Genomic DNA, 16,279 nt, shown 5'->3' on the forward strand with positions numbered 1-16,279 from the left:
GTCATAACCCTTAACAAAAAGAACAACATACTCTGCTAGGGTATCTAATATAGTAATTCTTTTGGGAGATAAAAGTTGTGCTAAGTGAGTAATCCATTTGCAAGTATTAATGTTAATGGCATAATGCACCCTGGGAAGGATGATAGACTAGCTGCTTATAATGTTAATGGGCAAGTAGCCAAGTGGAAAATAAAATTTACTTACCGGTGTTGTCACCTCTTTTTTAATGGCAACTTCAGAAGAACGGTGGATGTTTGGTGGATTAGATCTATTTAGAGGTGATGTGCTTGGATCTTGGTTCAATACAGAATTGACATGAGGTTTATGCAGGGTATTCAACAAGGACTGCTTAATTGGACTGTGTGTTGATCTGAATGAAAATGTATTCAATTAGGCCTGTAAACAATCAATAATAATTATTGCTCATTGTCGATGGTAACTTAGTGACTGTTTTAGTCCTACACAAAAAAATATCATGTTACATGTACGTTGACAAGCAGGCACAAACAAAAGCAAACCTGAAAGCCATACCCAGATTTTGATTATTAGGTCGGATGCTCTCAACTGCTGAGCTATACGGAAACACCTGAGAGCATGACCATTAGACTATTGCAGGTTCAAGTGAAAACAGTTTTCCTTTACTGCTACATGTACATGTACAACTGTGACTTGCTTCTAACATGTACAGCATCTGCTCTGTTTAATTCACTGCGGTCTAATAAAACGGGAACTTTTCTTCAATCAGACGGCAGCTTAACAACAATATGTAAGTGGAATTGAAACTTAAAATTAAAAATGACAAATGAAATCAGACCATTAGCCATTTGGTCAGAATTGGAGCAGCAGTGAAACCACTTGCTTTGCAACAATGCTTCCTTGCTTTGGCCCCAGAACTTGGGTAAAATGTGATTTGATTTGAAGTCTACCTACATGTAATTAGTGAAGCACTTGTGTCTTCTATAATATAGGAAGATATTGTTGATGTCACCGATTGTCATTAATGTGCTGCCAACCAGAGCCTCATTGGTTGTCAAAACAAGGGTATTTTGTTCCTGAGGTTGGCACATTTGAATAACAAAAGCAATGTGTGTAAACAGATACATGTATCTTCCCTATTATAATGTACACGCTTAAGACTTCTATAACTGATTAATTAATGATGGGGACATTGTTTTTGCCTGCTTAATCCACTGACACCTCAAATGCCCTCAAGGACATCCCCAGTTGACAAGTGGAGTAGTCTGTTGTTAACAGAAATAACTGATTAGAGTATAATGTGAAGTGCTAGTTTTGTACCCCATATGAACTATGTGAGCGTCAGCCCTACTAATGGAAATGGGCCCACACAAGGACAGAGAAAAACTCTGACCAGGGTGGGAAATGATAGTCTGTATGGTCTGGTGATGATCTGTATAGTCTGGTGTTAGACAGGGTAAAATCTTTGAAGGACGTTCGCGCAAAAATCTTCCCACATTGAAATTTGTTTAATTTCTTGCCTGAAGTTAGGTCATAAATTACTTATTCCAAAAATGAAAAAAAAAATGGGGGGTCACCGACTTTGTTTTGGAGAAAAAGGCAAGGGAAAAATGCCCTAATTTCGATAGATAGGTCGTCATGTAACAAGATTGATGCAGTCTCATCTACTCATCCATCGAAAATCATAAAAATAATATGTTAGAGTGAAGGTTTCTGTGCATAGACATAGAGGAGTGGGTTTTTTAGATAATTGCATGCCGCTGGGAATGTCGTAAACAGTAGAGTTAATCCTTAACGAGTGTTTTTGCAAGCCCTACCCGTTGTAACCACTTCTGGAACTCAGGACACACAGAAAAAAAAAAATTTAAAAAAGATAACTTCTTACATTGTGATTTTCTTCATTTCATCATATTTTGTAGATTGTAAGAAGAGCAAGTGATTCATGTCTTAAGAAATAGGTGTCACCGCTGATTTAAACGAGTAAAATCGATGTGATGTTGCGAAGCTCTTGGAAAATTTAGTTTGTCACGATTTTGCGTGACCTGTCAGGGAAAGTGTGGAACCCAAGACAGGCCCGACCGATGAAAGGTTTTTGTAAAAAAACTTTTTCACGCATTGCAAAGAAGTTCAACCAGGTGCTATCTTTATTTGGAAATAAATGTGCCATTCTTTAGACGACCTGGAAATTTTTCCCCGGCATTTTTGTCAACATAAGATCTTAACCTAATGCTTGAAGCAACGCGCGACATATTACAGTCGCGTTACCTGTGCAGTAAAAGTTGCGCACAAACAATTAGCGTCAATGTCCTTAAGTCTCACTCCCAGCGGCCCGTTTCTCCAAAGTCCCGAAAACTTTCAGACCCGAAAAGTCATTTGAGAAACTGCCAACCGCTTGTTTTGGAAAGCCGATCTTTTAACATGTTTTCAAGGTAACAAAAATAAAAATAATTATGAAGTTTGACGAATTGAATCATCTCCGTTCTTGAGATACAAAGGGAATTGTGACACCCAAAAATGGCCCGTAAAGTTTCGGGACTTTCGAGAAACGGGTCCCAGGAGTCAATGGCTTTGAGTTGATGAGAAGGTCCAATCCACCTTTTCACTTTATTTTGAGGATATTTCTTATTTATGGTAAAATAGGAAGAGGGTACACTATAAAAATAAAATAGGAAGAGGGTACACTGTAAGGCACTGAATAAATGGAATGTGCAGTTTTGCCTTTCTTGATCACCTTCCCTTCAGTTTCCTAGTACAATTTTGAAAAAACGTTGAATTTGACATTAATGTGGTGAGTGAAATATCCCAAAAATGTTTCACAAAGACAACAAACACCAAAACAAACTGACTGATTGGCGAGAAAAAAGTACTCTCCCTCTCCCCGAAAGGAAATTATTGTCACGATAAATTCTTCTGGCATCCTATTCCGCCGCAGTCAGCGCTGTTACCGTGATCAAAATGTCCGTCAGGCTAAAAAGATTAGGTGTCCTCACCTTTCACCATCCTTATTGAGTTGGAATCAGCATAATCAGGGATTCAGCCGAACCAGCATGATGCAAAAGAATAGGTAGCACGTTAATACACAAGCTAAACGAATCGCATAACCAAATAGCACTTTGTTTCGCGTAAAACGATTGAAGATGGCTTTGGTGAGTTTCAAAAACAGACTTACGTGCGAAGATGTGAGCTTGATTTTCTTCTTGTCAGGCCCTAGGACATGAAAAATGTTCATTAGATCGTCGAAAATAATCGCGCTTCTTCCGCACTTTCTAATGTTCAACGAGAAACAAAATATTTTAATTCCCCTTTGTCAAGGCGGCTTCAAAGACGATCACGACATTGATTTAATTCAATTGAAATGCACGATCTTTCTTCCACTTTTATACGAGAGAGCTGAATTGCGATGTCGTTGGATTTTTCTTTAGCTTTTTTTTTTTGACAAAATAGATATCGAGAAGATGAAATGACCTTTTCGCAGTAAGTAATCACGAACACCAAATAAGGAGGAAACAATATTATTATGATCGATCAGGAGAAATGGACATGAACGTGAAATCCACATCGCCACTGGCCCATTTCGCGTGATACTCGAGGCTTCGCTAACTTATTTAACTGCCGATTTCTCTGCCTAAAGATAACGTATACAAAATAAAAACTGATCAATTCATTTATTTTCTAGAGAAGGAGATTAACTTTTCAATGTTATGGGCAGGGACAGATAGCTGGCATGCCAAGCAATGGGGGCAGAATAAAAGCTTACATGTGCTTCGGTGTTTAATTAAGGAAGAATTCAACAGTATTTTGAGCGATAAGTAGAGAGATACAGCCTCTACCTTGGTTTTGTTACAAAGAAACGAGGGCGAAAAAGTTAGGAGTTATCCCGGTAAAGGATTAGGCAAATAAAACACTGTAAGCACTGGTGATTTGGAAGTACTGATTCGCAGAAATTGAATGAGCGGTCGGGTCGGCCAAGACTTAACGTTACCTTCATCTTTAATACCTCCCGGCTTTTGTTTTCTTTGCGCCTGAAACGGAATAAAAACACCGCTTACACGTCACTTCACGACAGAAACTTCACCATCACTTTCAAGCTTTCCCAAAGAAGGACAGATTCCACAGAAAACTTTTGTTGTTTTCAAAATAGGAAATCGGTGCTCACCAAAGGAACGCTACCGTTTCCTTGAGATTCACTTGCCGACTGCATTCAAGAAATATTGCTCTTTAGAGGCAAGCTCTAACCAAGCACGAAAAAAGCGTAGAAAACACACAACCATTCCCCAAGTTAATCCACATAAAACGGATTCAACAACTATTTTACCTGCTTAACTTGAACGAGATGTGGGGTAGTTTCTCCGTTCATTCTACACAAATTCGACAAAATTTTTTCTAAGTGTCGACGTTTCCCAACGAACGCGATGAACAAAAGAAATGGCTAAGTCTCCACTTACAGCTTGTACGCAGGCGCCAAGATCACGTGATGTAATAATCACGGCAGTCACTGCCCTGGTAGGTATCCCGTGGGGAGAATCCTTTTCGTTTTCTTGGAATTGGAAACTCTTTTATTTCCCAACTTATTAACAAGCGGCTGATTTCATGTTTACTTTCTATGGATGAACTAAAATTCAATGAAAGTTACACAAATCTCTTATCATCAGAGAATGTGGGGTAGTTACGAACTTTTTAAAAGACGTACTTGTAAACAATTTTTTTTTTATGCAAGGGCCAGCTGAACAAAGTGGCAGCGCCGGATCCTGGGAGGTCCTGGGAGATCTAACCGGCAAATAATGTGTAGAATTAAAACAAAAACAATACTGCATGGCTGGCTGTACGGCTGTGAGGGTAAAAAAAAAGACAAAAAAAGCATGCTTGGTTATCGCTTCGAGGAGAGACTCCAACTTATGAGGAAGGCCCTAAACAATACAGTTTTCCTGACCACATTAAGCTTAAGGGAAGAATCACTCGCCAGTATAATCCTAAGAAGTTCATTCAACCATGCTCATCAGGAAAAACTTATAAGTTGAGTTTTTTTGCTAGAAAAATGTTAATTTATTCTGTGATTGAATCTGAAACATATGATGGCTCAAACGGAGCCATAAGTAAGTTAATTATAATTGGTTACAACAAGTATTTGATAGTGTTTATTTTCACTTATATCTATATTTTAATATATTTCTTATTTATTTGTAAGTAACCTGTATGTCGATGCTGTGAGTTATACCTGACCACTTCTATGTAATGGAAAACCTTTGTAGATTAAAGATGTAGATGTAGATCAGATTTTGGTCATCGAATTTGGCATTTTTCAAGGTGGCTAATACTAGCACTTCCCTCTGGACCCTTTCCCAAATTTTGGCCTCCACTTGATCTTTGGTAAACCCTGGAATGATCATATAACTATTGTCTGGGTTCCTTCTGCAGGTACTGGAGCACAGATTACGTAAAACAAATGAAACAAAAGACAGAAAACAAAACAACTCCAAATAAAGACTAATCGCAAGTGACCAAAAATACAATACTTTCCGGTACGTGCAGATAGATCCATTGTCTGTAACAAGATAATTGAAGGCCCACCTAGGGACATTCTGAAGAGGAGCTATAAAGATACAATGGAGGGCGTGAAGGAGGACTGTCAATACGTTCTGATGATGTAAGCCGCTGACTCAAAGAGACGAAAAGTGACTTCGCCGGGCCGTTGGCCAACCGCCAGGTCATAGACAATGTTTTTTGTTGTTCTTTTTAGCGCTTTTGCTGTTTTAAATGCGAAGACTCCCGTTATCATTGGTAAGTTTGGTGACGATCACAGCTGTGAAGGTAGAATTCTTCTTAAAAGTCGATCGATATCTGTTCGAACTCAAGTTATCGTTTGCGTAACCGGAAAAGCATACGCAATTGCAACACTGGTAATACAATCCTTTCTAAGAATTTGCGAGTGATTAACTATGATTTTGTGCGTATATATTTTATTTAGATGATTCTCTATTAGTTTGCAGGAATGTATTTAGGGATGAATGCGTTAGCGTTGTTTGATTTTGCCATTTGCGACGTGGCTTTTTTACATACACAGCTGTACTCCAATTTCACAAGATCGCCCGGTTTACGACACAATTCTTGTGTTAGGTATCATGACCTTTGCATTTTTTGTCATGTTCATCCATGCCTATGGTTTCCTAAACAATCCAATAGTCTCACTGGAAACCCTGAGCAAAATGAGGAGTAACAACATAATTGAGGATCGCTCACATGTGATATTAATTAAAGCATCACTAAGGCTTAAAAAGATCTTCAGGGGACACAAGAAGAAGTCACTGTGTTGGTGTGATTATTCTTTAAAGCTCCCTAATATCCATATCCTCAATGCTGTCTAGGTCTCCTCCACATATTCATCACATCTTCAATCTCTGTTTTAAGGAATAGAAAGGATAAGCATGACGTTTTATACGCCAAACGGCAAACGTCTGAGTGAAATTAGGGTTTTGCCAAAAATGCAAGAACCCTGCGTGATATTAGCTCATTTCTGTCCTGTCAAGCAACTTCTCAAGTGAATGAGACACATTAAATTGAGGGAATTTTCACGCTTTTACGATAAGCAGGAGCCTGCCGTTCCCCGTTTGGCTATAAACGAATAACCTCTCCAATATTACTTATTCTCCACACCCCCATCAACTGATTGGGGAGGCAGTGTGGCCCAGTGGTTAGAGCGCTTGAGATCCGGAGATCCCGGGTTCAACACTCGCTCTGTCGACTCGTTGAATTTGATCCTGATAGTCCCTGGTTCAACTTCCCAGCTGCTCTTGTAAATAGCCAACTGGTTTGCCTCCAACTGTTGGGATTCTTAACAGTTATTGTTGTTCTGTTCTGTCGTTTCGTTGTATGTCATTGGCCCTGAAACCCTGTACCTTCTTTTTTTCTTCAGATTTTGAAAGTGTCCTTGCTTTTAACACCTGTTTGGCAAAATTTTGAGCTTTGATTTTTATCCAAACTTGAAAGCCCATTTACTTTAAGTGTAAGTTTTGGATTTCATGGTCCGTCATTGCTCTTGTTCAATTGGACCGATTAGATCTTACAGTGTTGGATTTTGGGAAAAGTAACATCATTTACTCAGTCACTAGCTTAAAATTTCAACGTGTAAATGCAGCGTATTATACATGTCACACATAACTTACTAAAGTAAAAAGTCTGAAAGCCCGAAACTCCTGTGTTACATATTAATTCAGCCATGTACACATCCATTGCATTATTAAACTAGTGAGTCTTTGAAGTCATTTTCTCCTTCATCCAGCTCTCTCAAGTTAGTAATGGCAGAGCATTAAATAGGAAAATTCCAGTAAAAATGAACAGGTGTCTTTTTTTATTCAAGGCTTAAAACTTGGGTCACTTATAGTTTAGAGAATATACAATAATTATGAAAGTCATCCGGTGCTACATGTGTATAGGACTGTGGATTTGAAACCATTTGTTCTAAATGAAAGATTGGGGCCCTTAAGCAAGACGGTGGCTATGGGAACGTGACATAACAATAGGTTTAAACGAGCAAAAACAATACTTCTGCACGCCCTGCATGTGTGCTTTACATTTTGATACATTTCTTTGCTGTTCTCATCTTGACAACAACGTGAAATAATCAAATTTGAGGTCATGTGGTGGATGAGAGCACCTGACGATGAATTCTCAATTTTCTCTCTAAATATCCACACCATTCTCACAGTTTCCAAGGCGAATGACGTGGAGTTTATCGCAAAATTATTACAGTAATGGGTTATAATATTTTTAGACAACGTTCTTGTAGCCGTCATTGTCGTGCTTGATTAAGGTTCCCTATTATTCGCTGTGCAGTTTTATGGCAAACAAGACTCTTTTAACATTGTATTTTTAAACTATGGGATTGCATGTACTAAATACACTGTTTGTACTTGAATCCATTTATTGCTAGAGAATTCTTTCTTTAATATATAAAACAATCATTGTCTGTCTTTTAAGTTCCTGGAGATGGAGGAAGTCAACTTCAAGGTCGCATCAACAAAGCACATGTGCCACATTTTTGGTGTGAAAAGAAATCAAGTTCATGGTTCGACTTATGGCTGAGTGTAGAGTCTCTCTTACCAGAGGCTGTTGAATGTTGGGCTGACAACATAAAGTGAGCTTAAAATCTTCTTAGTTTTTAGTATTTTTTTTAGTCCCATTAAAATTTTTGTTAAGAATTCAAGTGGTGTTACCGGTAATCGAAAGAGATACATGTATCACTGATTTGGGAGTCTTGTTAGACTGTTACAGGCTTACATGTATGTACAAGTGACACTGATAATTTTTTTTTTCTACTCATGATTTCTTCTGTGAGATGCACTGTAGAATAAGGCTGTGAAATGTCTTTTTTTTGTCCGCTGGGTAAAATCAGAGATGTTCAGTTTAACATACATGTAAAGCAAAAGCTAAGAAATGGAGAAAGCGGTGAGATGAAGAGCCTGAAACAGTCCTTTTGAGATTTGAGATCTGCTCCTTTTTGTGCATTGCAAATCTGTCAGCTCATCAAAGAGGAGCAAAGCAAGTACATGTACATGTAGAAACATTCAGAAATGATCCTTTCATGTACTTGGCTGTGAAATGTTCAAGTCATGTTTGTTCGGATCAAGAATTTGGAATGAGCCCAGAAACCTATTGAAAGAAATCTTGAAGAAGATTCAGTTACATTTGCTTGAAGCATAAACCCAGTTTATGAATTTGGAAGATTTGCACAACAGCCATTCCCTGCTAGCAGAGGTCTCTTCTCTTTTGCGTTCGCTGGGCTCACGAGTGTGGGAAAAGACACCTCTGCCATGATCCATCGCTAATGCCAGATGATTTTACTCATCAATGGGGAACCCCCGGGAGTCAACTAGGAGTGACTGTGGTCAATTTTTTGTCAGTTGTTTTGTTATATTTCCGCATGGAAATGAGCCACACATTCCTTTCCCTTTGTTAAGTAAATGTGATATGGAAATCACGTGTGGGTTACGTACATGTACATGTAGGAAACAATCCATGCTGTGTAGATTGCTCCCTTGGGAGTGTCAAAGTATCAACTTCTTCTTTGGATGAAGCATGAAAGAGACATAAGGCCTGTACGCACTGGGCAAATTTTTGTTTATTTTGCAAAAAAATTTGTCGTCATTTTCGTGATACAAGTGCTCACTGTGGGGGAGGAACGCATGACGAAGCCCAAAGAGTGTCAGCCATCGGTGGAGTCTCCATCTTGGAGCTGGCTGCCAATAGCGGAACCTCCAGAATGTCTCAGGCACCAAACCTCCACTTACCGACACAGTTGTTAACAAGAATAATAATTTGTTGAGTTACAGCTTCCCAGGGCTTTTCCAAAACTGTTTAGCCATACACCCAGAATTGTGCTAGGCTCATCTGCTTGGTTTATTTCTTGCATGCCGGTAATTTATTTCTTAAATGCTTCCTTAAAATTTAGATACTGTAGCTGTCAGTGTGTTCCATCACCACTTTGAATTTTATGCCTTATTTTTACAATGACATTTATCACGATTATATGTGAAGATCTGAACTTAATTACTTATGGTCAAAACACCATGTCGGGCTCTCCATTCCCTCTCTTATACATGTAGCCCAATCCCTTACTTTTGACCATGTGCCATTCAAGAGCAAATTGAATCAAAGGCTGTTTCGGAATAACCAATTGGAGAGCCTGTTGGTAGGATACTGAAGAATAAAATTTGGTTCTACAAACAATGCCCAGAAAAAAAATATATTAATATCAACCGTGTTTGTGTGGTAGTCGTGTGGTACAGTGCGGTAGATGACATTTAGAAAAAAACATTACATAACTGGACATCAGTGATGATGTAAAACCCTCATGAAAGTCGTCAGTGTTCGGAGAAAAGTTGAACACAATTCTTCATTTCCAAGTTACACCGCCCAATCACAAATCTTCAATTTTCTCAAGTATTAAAACCTTCTGAGCAAGATGCATGTATGTATTTAATCCCTAATTACTTGTAGTAATCACAAGATAAAAATATCCACATTCCATGGTACGACACTACAACTTTCAGACCTGATTTATCATTTGAATGATAGCCTTTGGAAAACGACTTAAGACTGCCTTTTGTAGACAACAGATTGACCTTTAGAGATCTCTCAAGGTCATTGTTTCTTCAAAACTGGAACTCCCTCGTGAATATTGTATCAAGTTGCTGTTACTTGTTTATTAAACCACTAGTCAAGACTGTACACAAAATAATAGAATGTTTTACGAGTTCTCCCATTGACTGTACTTCAGATTCACCATTCTTTTGACTTTTACAATGTACAGAAGTTACATGGCATTGCTAGATTATTTTTATTTTTTTAATGCAATAGACTTGCTTACAATGATTCTACTAAAAAGATGGGTGATTCCCCTGGAGTTGAAGTTCGAGTTCCTTATTTTGGCTCAACGGAGAGTGTGTCTTATTTGGATCCATCCCTTTATCACCCTGGAGAGTACTTTGCAGATATGGTAAATGCACTGGTAAAATTGGGACTTGTGGATGGTTTGTCAATAAGAGCTGCACCATTTGACTTCCGTTATGCACCAAGTAAGGATTAGGTTTTATGTTATTATCGTTAGAGCGATTTTCAAATGAGTGTTGTAAAACCAAAACCAAAGTAATTGCTTTGGCAAATCAAAAAGGACGGAGACAATCCAGTAAACCAATCAAAACTCGAAGTAATTACACATATAGCCGACACAAAGCATGTGCATGCTCGAGCCTTGGTTTCACTTCTGATTGGTTGAAAAAGTGTCGCAAGAACTTTGAACCAATCACTGAGTGAAGTAATCATAAACCAAAGTAATTCGCTAATTACTTTCGATACTCAATTGAAAACCGCTCTACGATGATAATAATATTATAAACAATTATTGGATGAGGTTTTTGTGATATCCAGAATAATCAAGGTCGAGGTAAGGGTTATCAGCCGAAGGCTGAGGCTGATAACCCTTACCGAGATGCATTGTGCGAAAAAAATGGTCACGACAGTGAGTGGAGCTGTTAATTTATTTGTCAACGAGTAAACCGTATACAAATCAGCGGCACATAATTCGATTGACAAAAAATTTTAGGCATTAGACAATATTTGAAAAATTGAAAAAAAGCTTGATGAGAAAGTAAATAGCAATAAATAAGTAACTGAAGAAAACAAACCTGGAAGTCATTTTTTTACTTCTTTACTGATGGCAAGCAACACAAAGTGCACAAACCTGACATGATTACCCTTAGAAATCATGCACTGTGGTCATACATGACATGATAACCCGTGACCTTGAGTGACCTTGACATGATAACTGTATAATCTGCAGTTATGATGTCACAGGTGCTGATTTTGAAAATTTACTGTAGGCTTTCGGCCAATCACAAAAGAGGTAGAGAGTTGAATGTATAATAATTGTTATTATTGTCCTACATGTATCTCCGAATGCAAAGTTACTTGTTAATAAATTTAAAAATGTCTATTTTTATTATATTGTAGATTCAGCGCAAGAGTACTTTGACAATTTAAAGTCTTTGATTGAAGACACTTACATCAAGAACAAAAAGTCGAGCGTTTTGTTACTCTCGCACAGCCTTGGCTGCCCCTACACACATCATTTTCTAAGCAAGATGTCACAAGACTGGAAAGATACCCACATTAGAATGTGGGTCACCATTTCAGGTGCCTGGGCTGGCTCAGCTAAGAGTATGCGTGTGTATGCATCAGGATCAAACTTGGGATTTCCTGATGTCTTTGTGGAGCCACTGAATCTAAGGACAGTTTTAAGGACTTATGAGAGCACAGCTTTCTTGCTTCCTAGCAAAGACTTTTGGGATATGAAAGAGGTAAGTTGGTATCTAGATTGTTATTTGTCATGATTACCGGTATAACCATTAAATCCAAGGCATTTAAATGACATTAAAAATGACAAGAAAGAGTGAAGTGGTCCTCGCATTTATCTGGAAGATTTTAAGGACGGTGCCTACTATTGTTATTGCGCATACGTTCTGCGCATCTCCAGATACTCAAATTTCCTATCGCTGATGCTTACTAATGCAGGGATATTTTTGCGCGGTTTAAAACTATGCAGATAAGGTAGGTTTTCGTAAGTACTCTTGGTATCCAAAAAGAAAATTGGGGGTAACCGTGCATTCTTTAGACATAATTGAGCTTCAAATTGAGAAAAAACGCCATACAATGCTTTGTATTTTAGATCTTTTTACAAATATTGTTCATGAATTATCTTTGAAAAATGCGTGGTTACCCCCAATTTTCTTTTTGGATTTCTGTAACACTTGTTAAGATCTACGTACCTTTCCTGCATAATCGTAAATCGGGGCAAAAATACCTTGAATTAGTAGGCACCGTCCTTAAGCAATTGCCTGTTTTAGACAGCTGAGAAATTCAGGTGGTATCAATTGGAGTCAAACCTCCTGTGATGCCAGTGCAATGCTCTACCTACTGAGCTATGAAGCCACTCAGGTGGGAGCAGGTCAATTTTTTGGGCTCACCTGTTCCTGTGAAACTAAAAGGATTCCATGTATTGAATGAAAGATGATGTTTTAAAACGTGTAAGAACAAAAAATAATTTTGGCATTGTTCTCTGTTTGTTTGATTGTGATTTTTATAGTCTTGACTTTTTTCATACAGGTTATTATTGAAACTGCCAATCAGAACTACTCACTGGGTAATCTGAGAGAATTTTTCCTGGACATCAATTACCCTGCTGCCATTAACATCAGTGGGCAGGTCCCACCTGTCTGGATTGATGATCCACCTAATGTACCATTGTATTGTCTCTACGGAACTGGTATTCCCACCCCAGAGACATTTAAGTATGCAGTAAATGAGTTTCCAGATACCTTTCCAAAAACGTTCTTTGGGGATGGTGATGGTACTGTCAATATTCGCAGCTTAAAAGCTTGTGAGAGATTTGTAAACAAACAACAACAGAAAGTAGTCATGAAGTCATTTTCCACAGCTGAGCACATAGGCATCATTAGCGATTCCAGGGTGATTGAGTATGTTACGAAGTTATTCCTTTCACTTGATTAACATTTTTTATGATTATTATGATGGAGGTCTTTAGTGTCTTTAATCACAAAGTAAGTCCTGCTGTGACTATTTTACCAAAACAGTGGATATTTGTGTATGGGTGCCTGTGCATGCACTCTGTTTATTAATAATAATTAATTAACAATTATTCTACGAGGGCGCCCTGTATGTGAAGTGATATAAAACATGCGGAGTTGGTTATAATCATTAATTAAAAGATATCCAGCAAGCCCAAGTAGAATAATATTGTTTTATTAATCCAGGATCAACAACTCTTCCACTGAAGCATCAATTTCTGCCTTGAACAATTTCAGTCCATTTTTTCTCAGAGCTGCAGACATTTAAATGTTTTCAGCTCGCTTTAGTGCTGATGGGTTCCTTGACCATATTAGGTACAGCAGGTATATCAACTGATAGCCTGTGTCCAGCAAGCCAATGAAAATGCTGGAAATCTGATGTCTGTAGTTCAGTTTTTAATAATTATTGATATTCTCGATAATTACAGTTATTCTGTGTTAGTGTAGGCAGGGTTGTTGAATGCAAGACAAGGCTTAATGTAGTTTGCAGTGCATATGACCATGATGTGTTAGCATGGAGCTCGGAGTGGTGGTCTTCATCAACTTGAACTTTGCAATATGTCAAAAGTTCTCTCATCCACCAATTGGTTGATATGTATTTTTCTATGGATTTGGTTTTCTCCAAGGCAATAATGATTGTTTTATACTTCATTGTCAGTGAATTCCATCTCTGCAGAGACGTAAAGGTATCCATTATCCATAACTGTCCAATCTAATGCTGGTAAAATTTAACAGTTTGTATCTGTGAAATGTCACAAGGGTTAAATGTTCAGGTGATGGGCAAAAAGAGGTTCAATATAAAATGGCACTTGACCTCTGGCATCTCAAAAATATAATAAAACTGTCTCTTTGCCACTGCTCAGTGCCAATCCACAAGTCAGTGTTAATAAATTAGATTATAGTCAGGCTCAATAGATGATTTTAAGATTCCTTCATGATATAAAAATTAATACAAAAATATTTTTTGTCTCAGTTGTCGCAGTGTTTTGGATATTCACTAAAAAGAAGGAAAAAGTAAACAAATGTTAGCTTGTTTTTCGTAGTCGAAACCAAGAAGATAGTTTTAGTAAATTGTGAAAAAAAAACCCAAAATAAAATAAAAGGGTTTTTCCTTAGTTCACAATATTGAGCGTTGTCCATGAAATTTATAGTCATTTTTATGGCAAGAATTAAAGAGTGAACATCACAAAAAAGAACAGTAAAAAAAAAAAGATAATAATATTTGCCTTCCTTTGTGGCAACTAGCTAGCCAATTAATTTAAAAGAATATATTTAAATCAAATAAAAGGTTTATGCTTGTGATCAAACATTGGATGGCATAAAGCTCTGAGCCATTGCTTTGAAATGCAGCCTTCTTGTTTGAGGAGGATTTTTTCATTATCTGATTGATACTTACCAGTAGATTCAATTTTCAGTGGAAAAGAACCCAGTTCAACTTTCTGTTCAAGTATTATAGAGAACATATAAAAGCCATTAATTGGAAATCATTTCTAACCAAGTCCTTCCTTGTTTAGACTGTGGCTATTATTTCATTGTTTGTGTTGCTTTTGCAATTAAACGTGTAGGTAAAGTATCGTATAAAAGTGTAAATTTGATTATGTTAATTAGTATAAGTGCGGCGAAAAACGATTTTACATTGAAAGCACTGGACTTTTCACATAGACTTGAAGGCTTTTTATCAAGTGCCGCATTTTTTAAATTGGTTAGATATAACAGTTGATATAAAGACTGCAAAAGAGAAGTTTGAAACCTCTTGTCTTAGGGTTTTATTTTTGTGAGTTTTGGGCACCTGTAGAAGCACGCAGAATTATCGTTGCTTACTTGTTTATTAGTGTTTTCATTTCCATTCCTTTTGGTACTTTTATTATTTTTTTTGTGGTACATTTAGTTTGAAAATCTTTGGGTGTGACCAAAGCACAATAGGCAATCGTTCAATTTGATTGGAATGAATAAACTTTATGTATTTCAGTCAGGGCGACGGTCTTCCATTTATTACTTTTGCTAGTAGTCATAAGCGTTCTTTCTACACCTTGAGCAGCTCCCCTTCGACTTGGAGTAACTGCAGAATACCCGGCCACTGTCGTGTTCTTGTAGCGGCATCGTGTGAAGAACGAGACTTGTAACAATACAAATAAGTGGCCTGGTATTCTGCAGTTTAGCCATGATTGCTCTTGACTATCTTGCGAGAAAGCTCCCTCTTAGCTCTCCTCTCTTCGCACCCGGCGTATAAGTCTCTAGTGAAGCTTGCTCGCAGGCTAGCTCTGTACTTTGTATGGTCCCGTAGTGTCACGCGCATAAAGTTTGCCCCCATTTGTTTCTAAAAGACGAAAAACTGGCCAAAGCGACTGTCCAAGAGGACAGCTATGGAGATGATTCAGCGGGCAATCCGTGGACAAGGGTCTAAGTACTCGAAAATTCGCTGCTTCAGGTCAACTGATATTCCGAATCAAGACTTTGGAGATTTGATTTTTCGTTGGGGCAATGTATTTACGTCTGACCTTAGTGGCCGGTTTTAATAGTAATAACAACTTTATTTATTCAATTCAATGAAAGGGAAGCATTCCAGAGGTATCCCATTCGAGAGTATTCAACCGCAGCCGGATGTGATTGACTGAGAATCGATTTTTGCTGAGGGAGGAAAACCGGAGTACCCGGAGAAAAACCCCTGGGCAGAGGCCAGGGATCGCAGATGTGGGAGGCGTGCTTGATAACCGCTGAGCTACCCCGACTGGAGTAGGTGACTTAAAATCTAACATCTCATTCACCGCACCAAGAGAAAATGAGGGGACAGAGAGGGAGGCTCAGGGCGTTGGCCGGGATATGTTATGTCCACGAAAGTTATTTGTAGACGAGCGGAAGTCTTTGTCTTAGCGGAAGTCTGTCTTCCGAGACGTCCGCATGCAGTCTTGCCTCGCTATCAGGTTCTTAGTGAAAAGAGAAAATGACGCCGCACGTGGAAGGCTGATGAATATTTATTTTCTTTCAAACATCGGAGCGAAGTTGGCCTGAATGCGGACGTCTCGGAAGACTTCCGCTCGTCTAAAAATAACTTTCGTGGACATGACATATCCCAAGGGCTGGACCGGGAGCCTCCCTCTCTGTCCCCTCATTTTCTCTTGACCGCACTTATAGCCGGTTGTTGATTAATTATTGTTTCAGCGGTC

General features: G+C 38.3%; 2 protein-coding genes across 2 annotated transcripts in view; one reads left to right on the top strand and one right to left on the bottom strand.

The window, feature by feature from the left end:
• Positions 1–4,238, bottom strand: part of LOC138010344 (DNA topoisomerase I, mitochondrial-like) — a 29,916-nt gene extending 25,678 nt beyond the window's left edge. The window contains exons 1-4 of the mRNA XM_068857264.1: positions 4,133–4,238; positions 3,959–3,998; positions 3,006–3,183; positions 205–370 (exon numbers count right to left, since the gene is read on the bottom strand). Of these exons, the coding sequence (XP_068713365.1) occupies positions 205–370; positions 3,006–3,183; positions 3,959–3,998; positions 4,133–4,177 (429 nt within the window). The 5' untranslated portion in view covers positions 4,178–4,238. The remainder of the gene's footprint in view (positions 1–204; positions 371–3,005; positions 3,184–3,958; positions 3,999–4,132) is intronic.
• LOC137991254 (lysosomal phospholipase A and acyltransferase-like) lies at positions 2,914–15,090 on the top strand. Its single transcript, XM_068836368.1, has 6 exons — positions 2,914–3,040; positions 5,392–5,754; positions 7,951–8,107; positions 10,330–10,547; positions 11,482–11,828; positions 12,634–15,090. Exons 2-6 carry the CDS (start codon positions 5,691–5,693, stop codon positions 13,036–13,038), a joined length of 1,191 nt encoding a protein of 396 aa, XP_068692469.1. The 5' UTR covers positions 2,914–3,040; positions 5,392–5,690; the 3' UTR covers positions 13,039–15,090.
• The last annotated feature ends 1,189 nt before the right edge of the window (positions 15,091–16,279 follow it).

This window comes from Montipora foliosa, chromosome 1 (assembly GCF_036669935.1).
Source record: "Montipora foliosa isolate CH-2021 chromosome 1, ASM3666993v2, whole genome shotgun sequence".
In the NCBI taxonomy this organism is placed as follows: Eukaryota; Metazoa; Cnidaria; class Anthozoa; order Scleractinia; family Acroporidae; genus Montipora; species Montipora foliosa.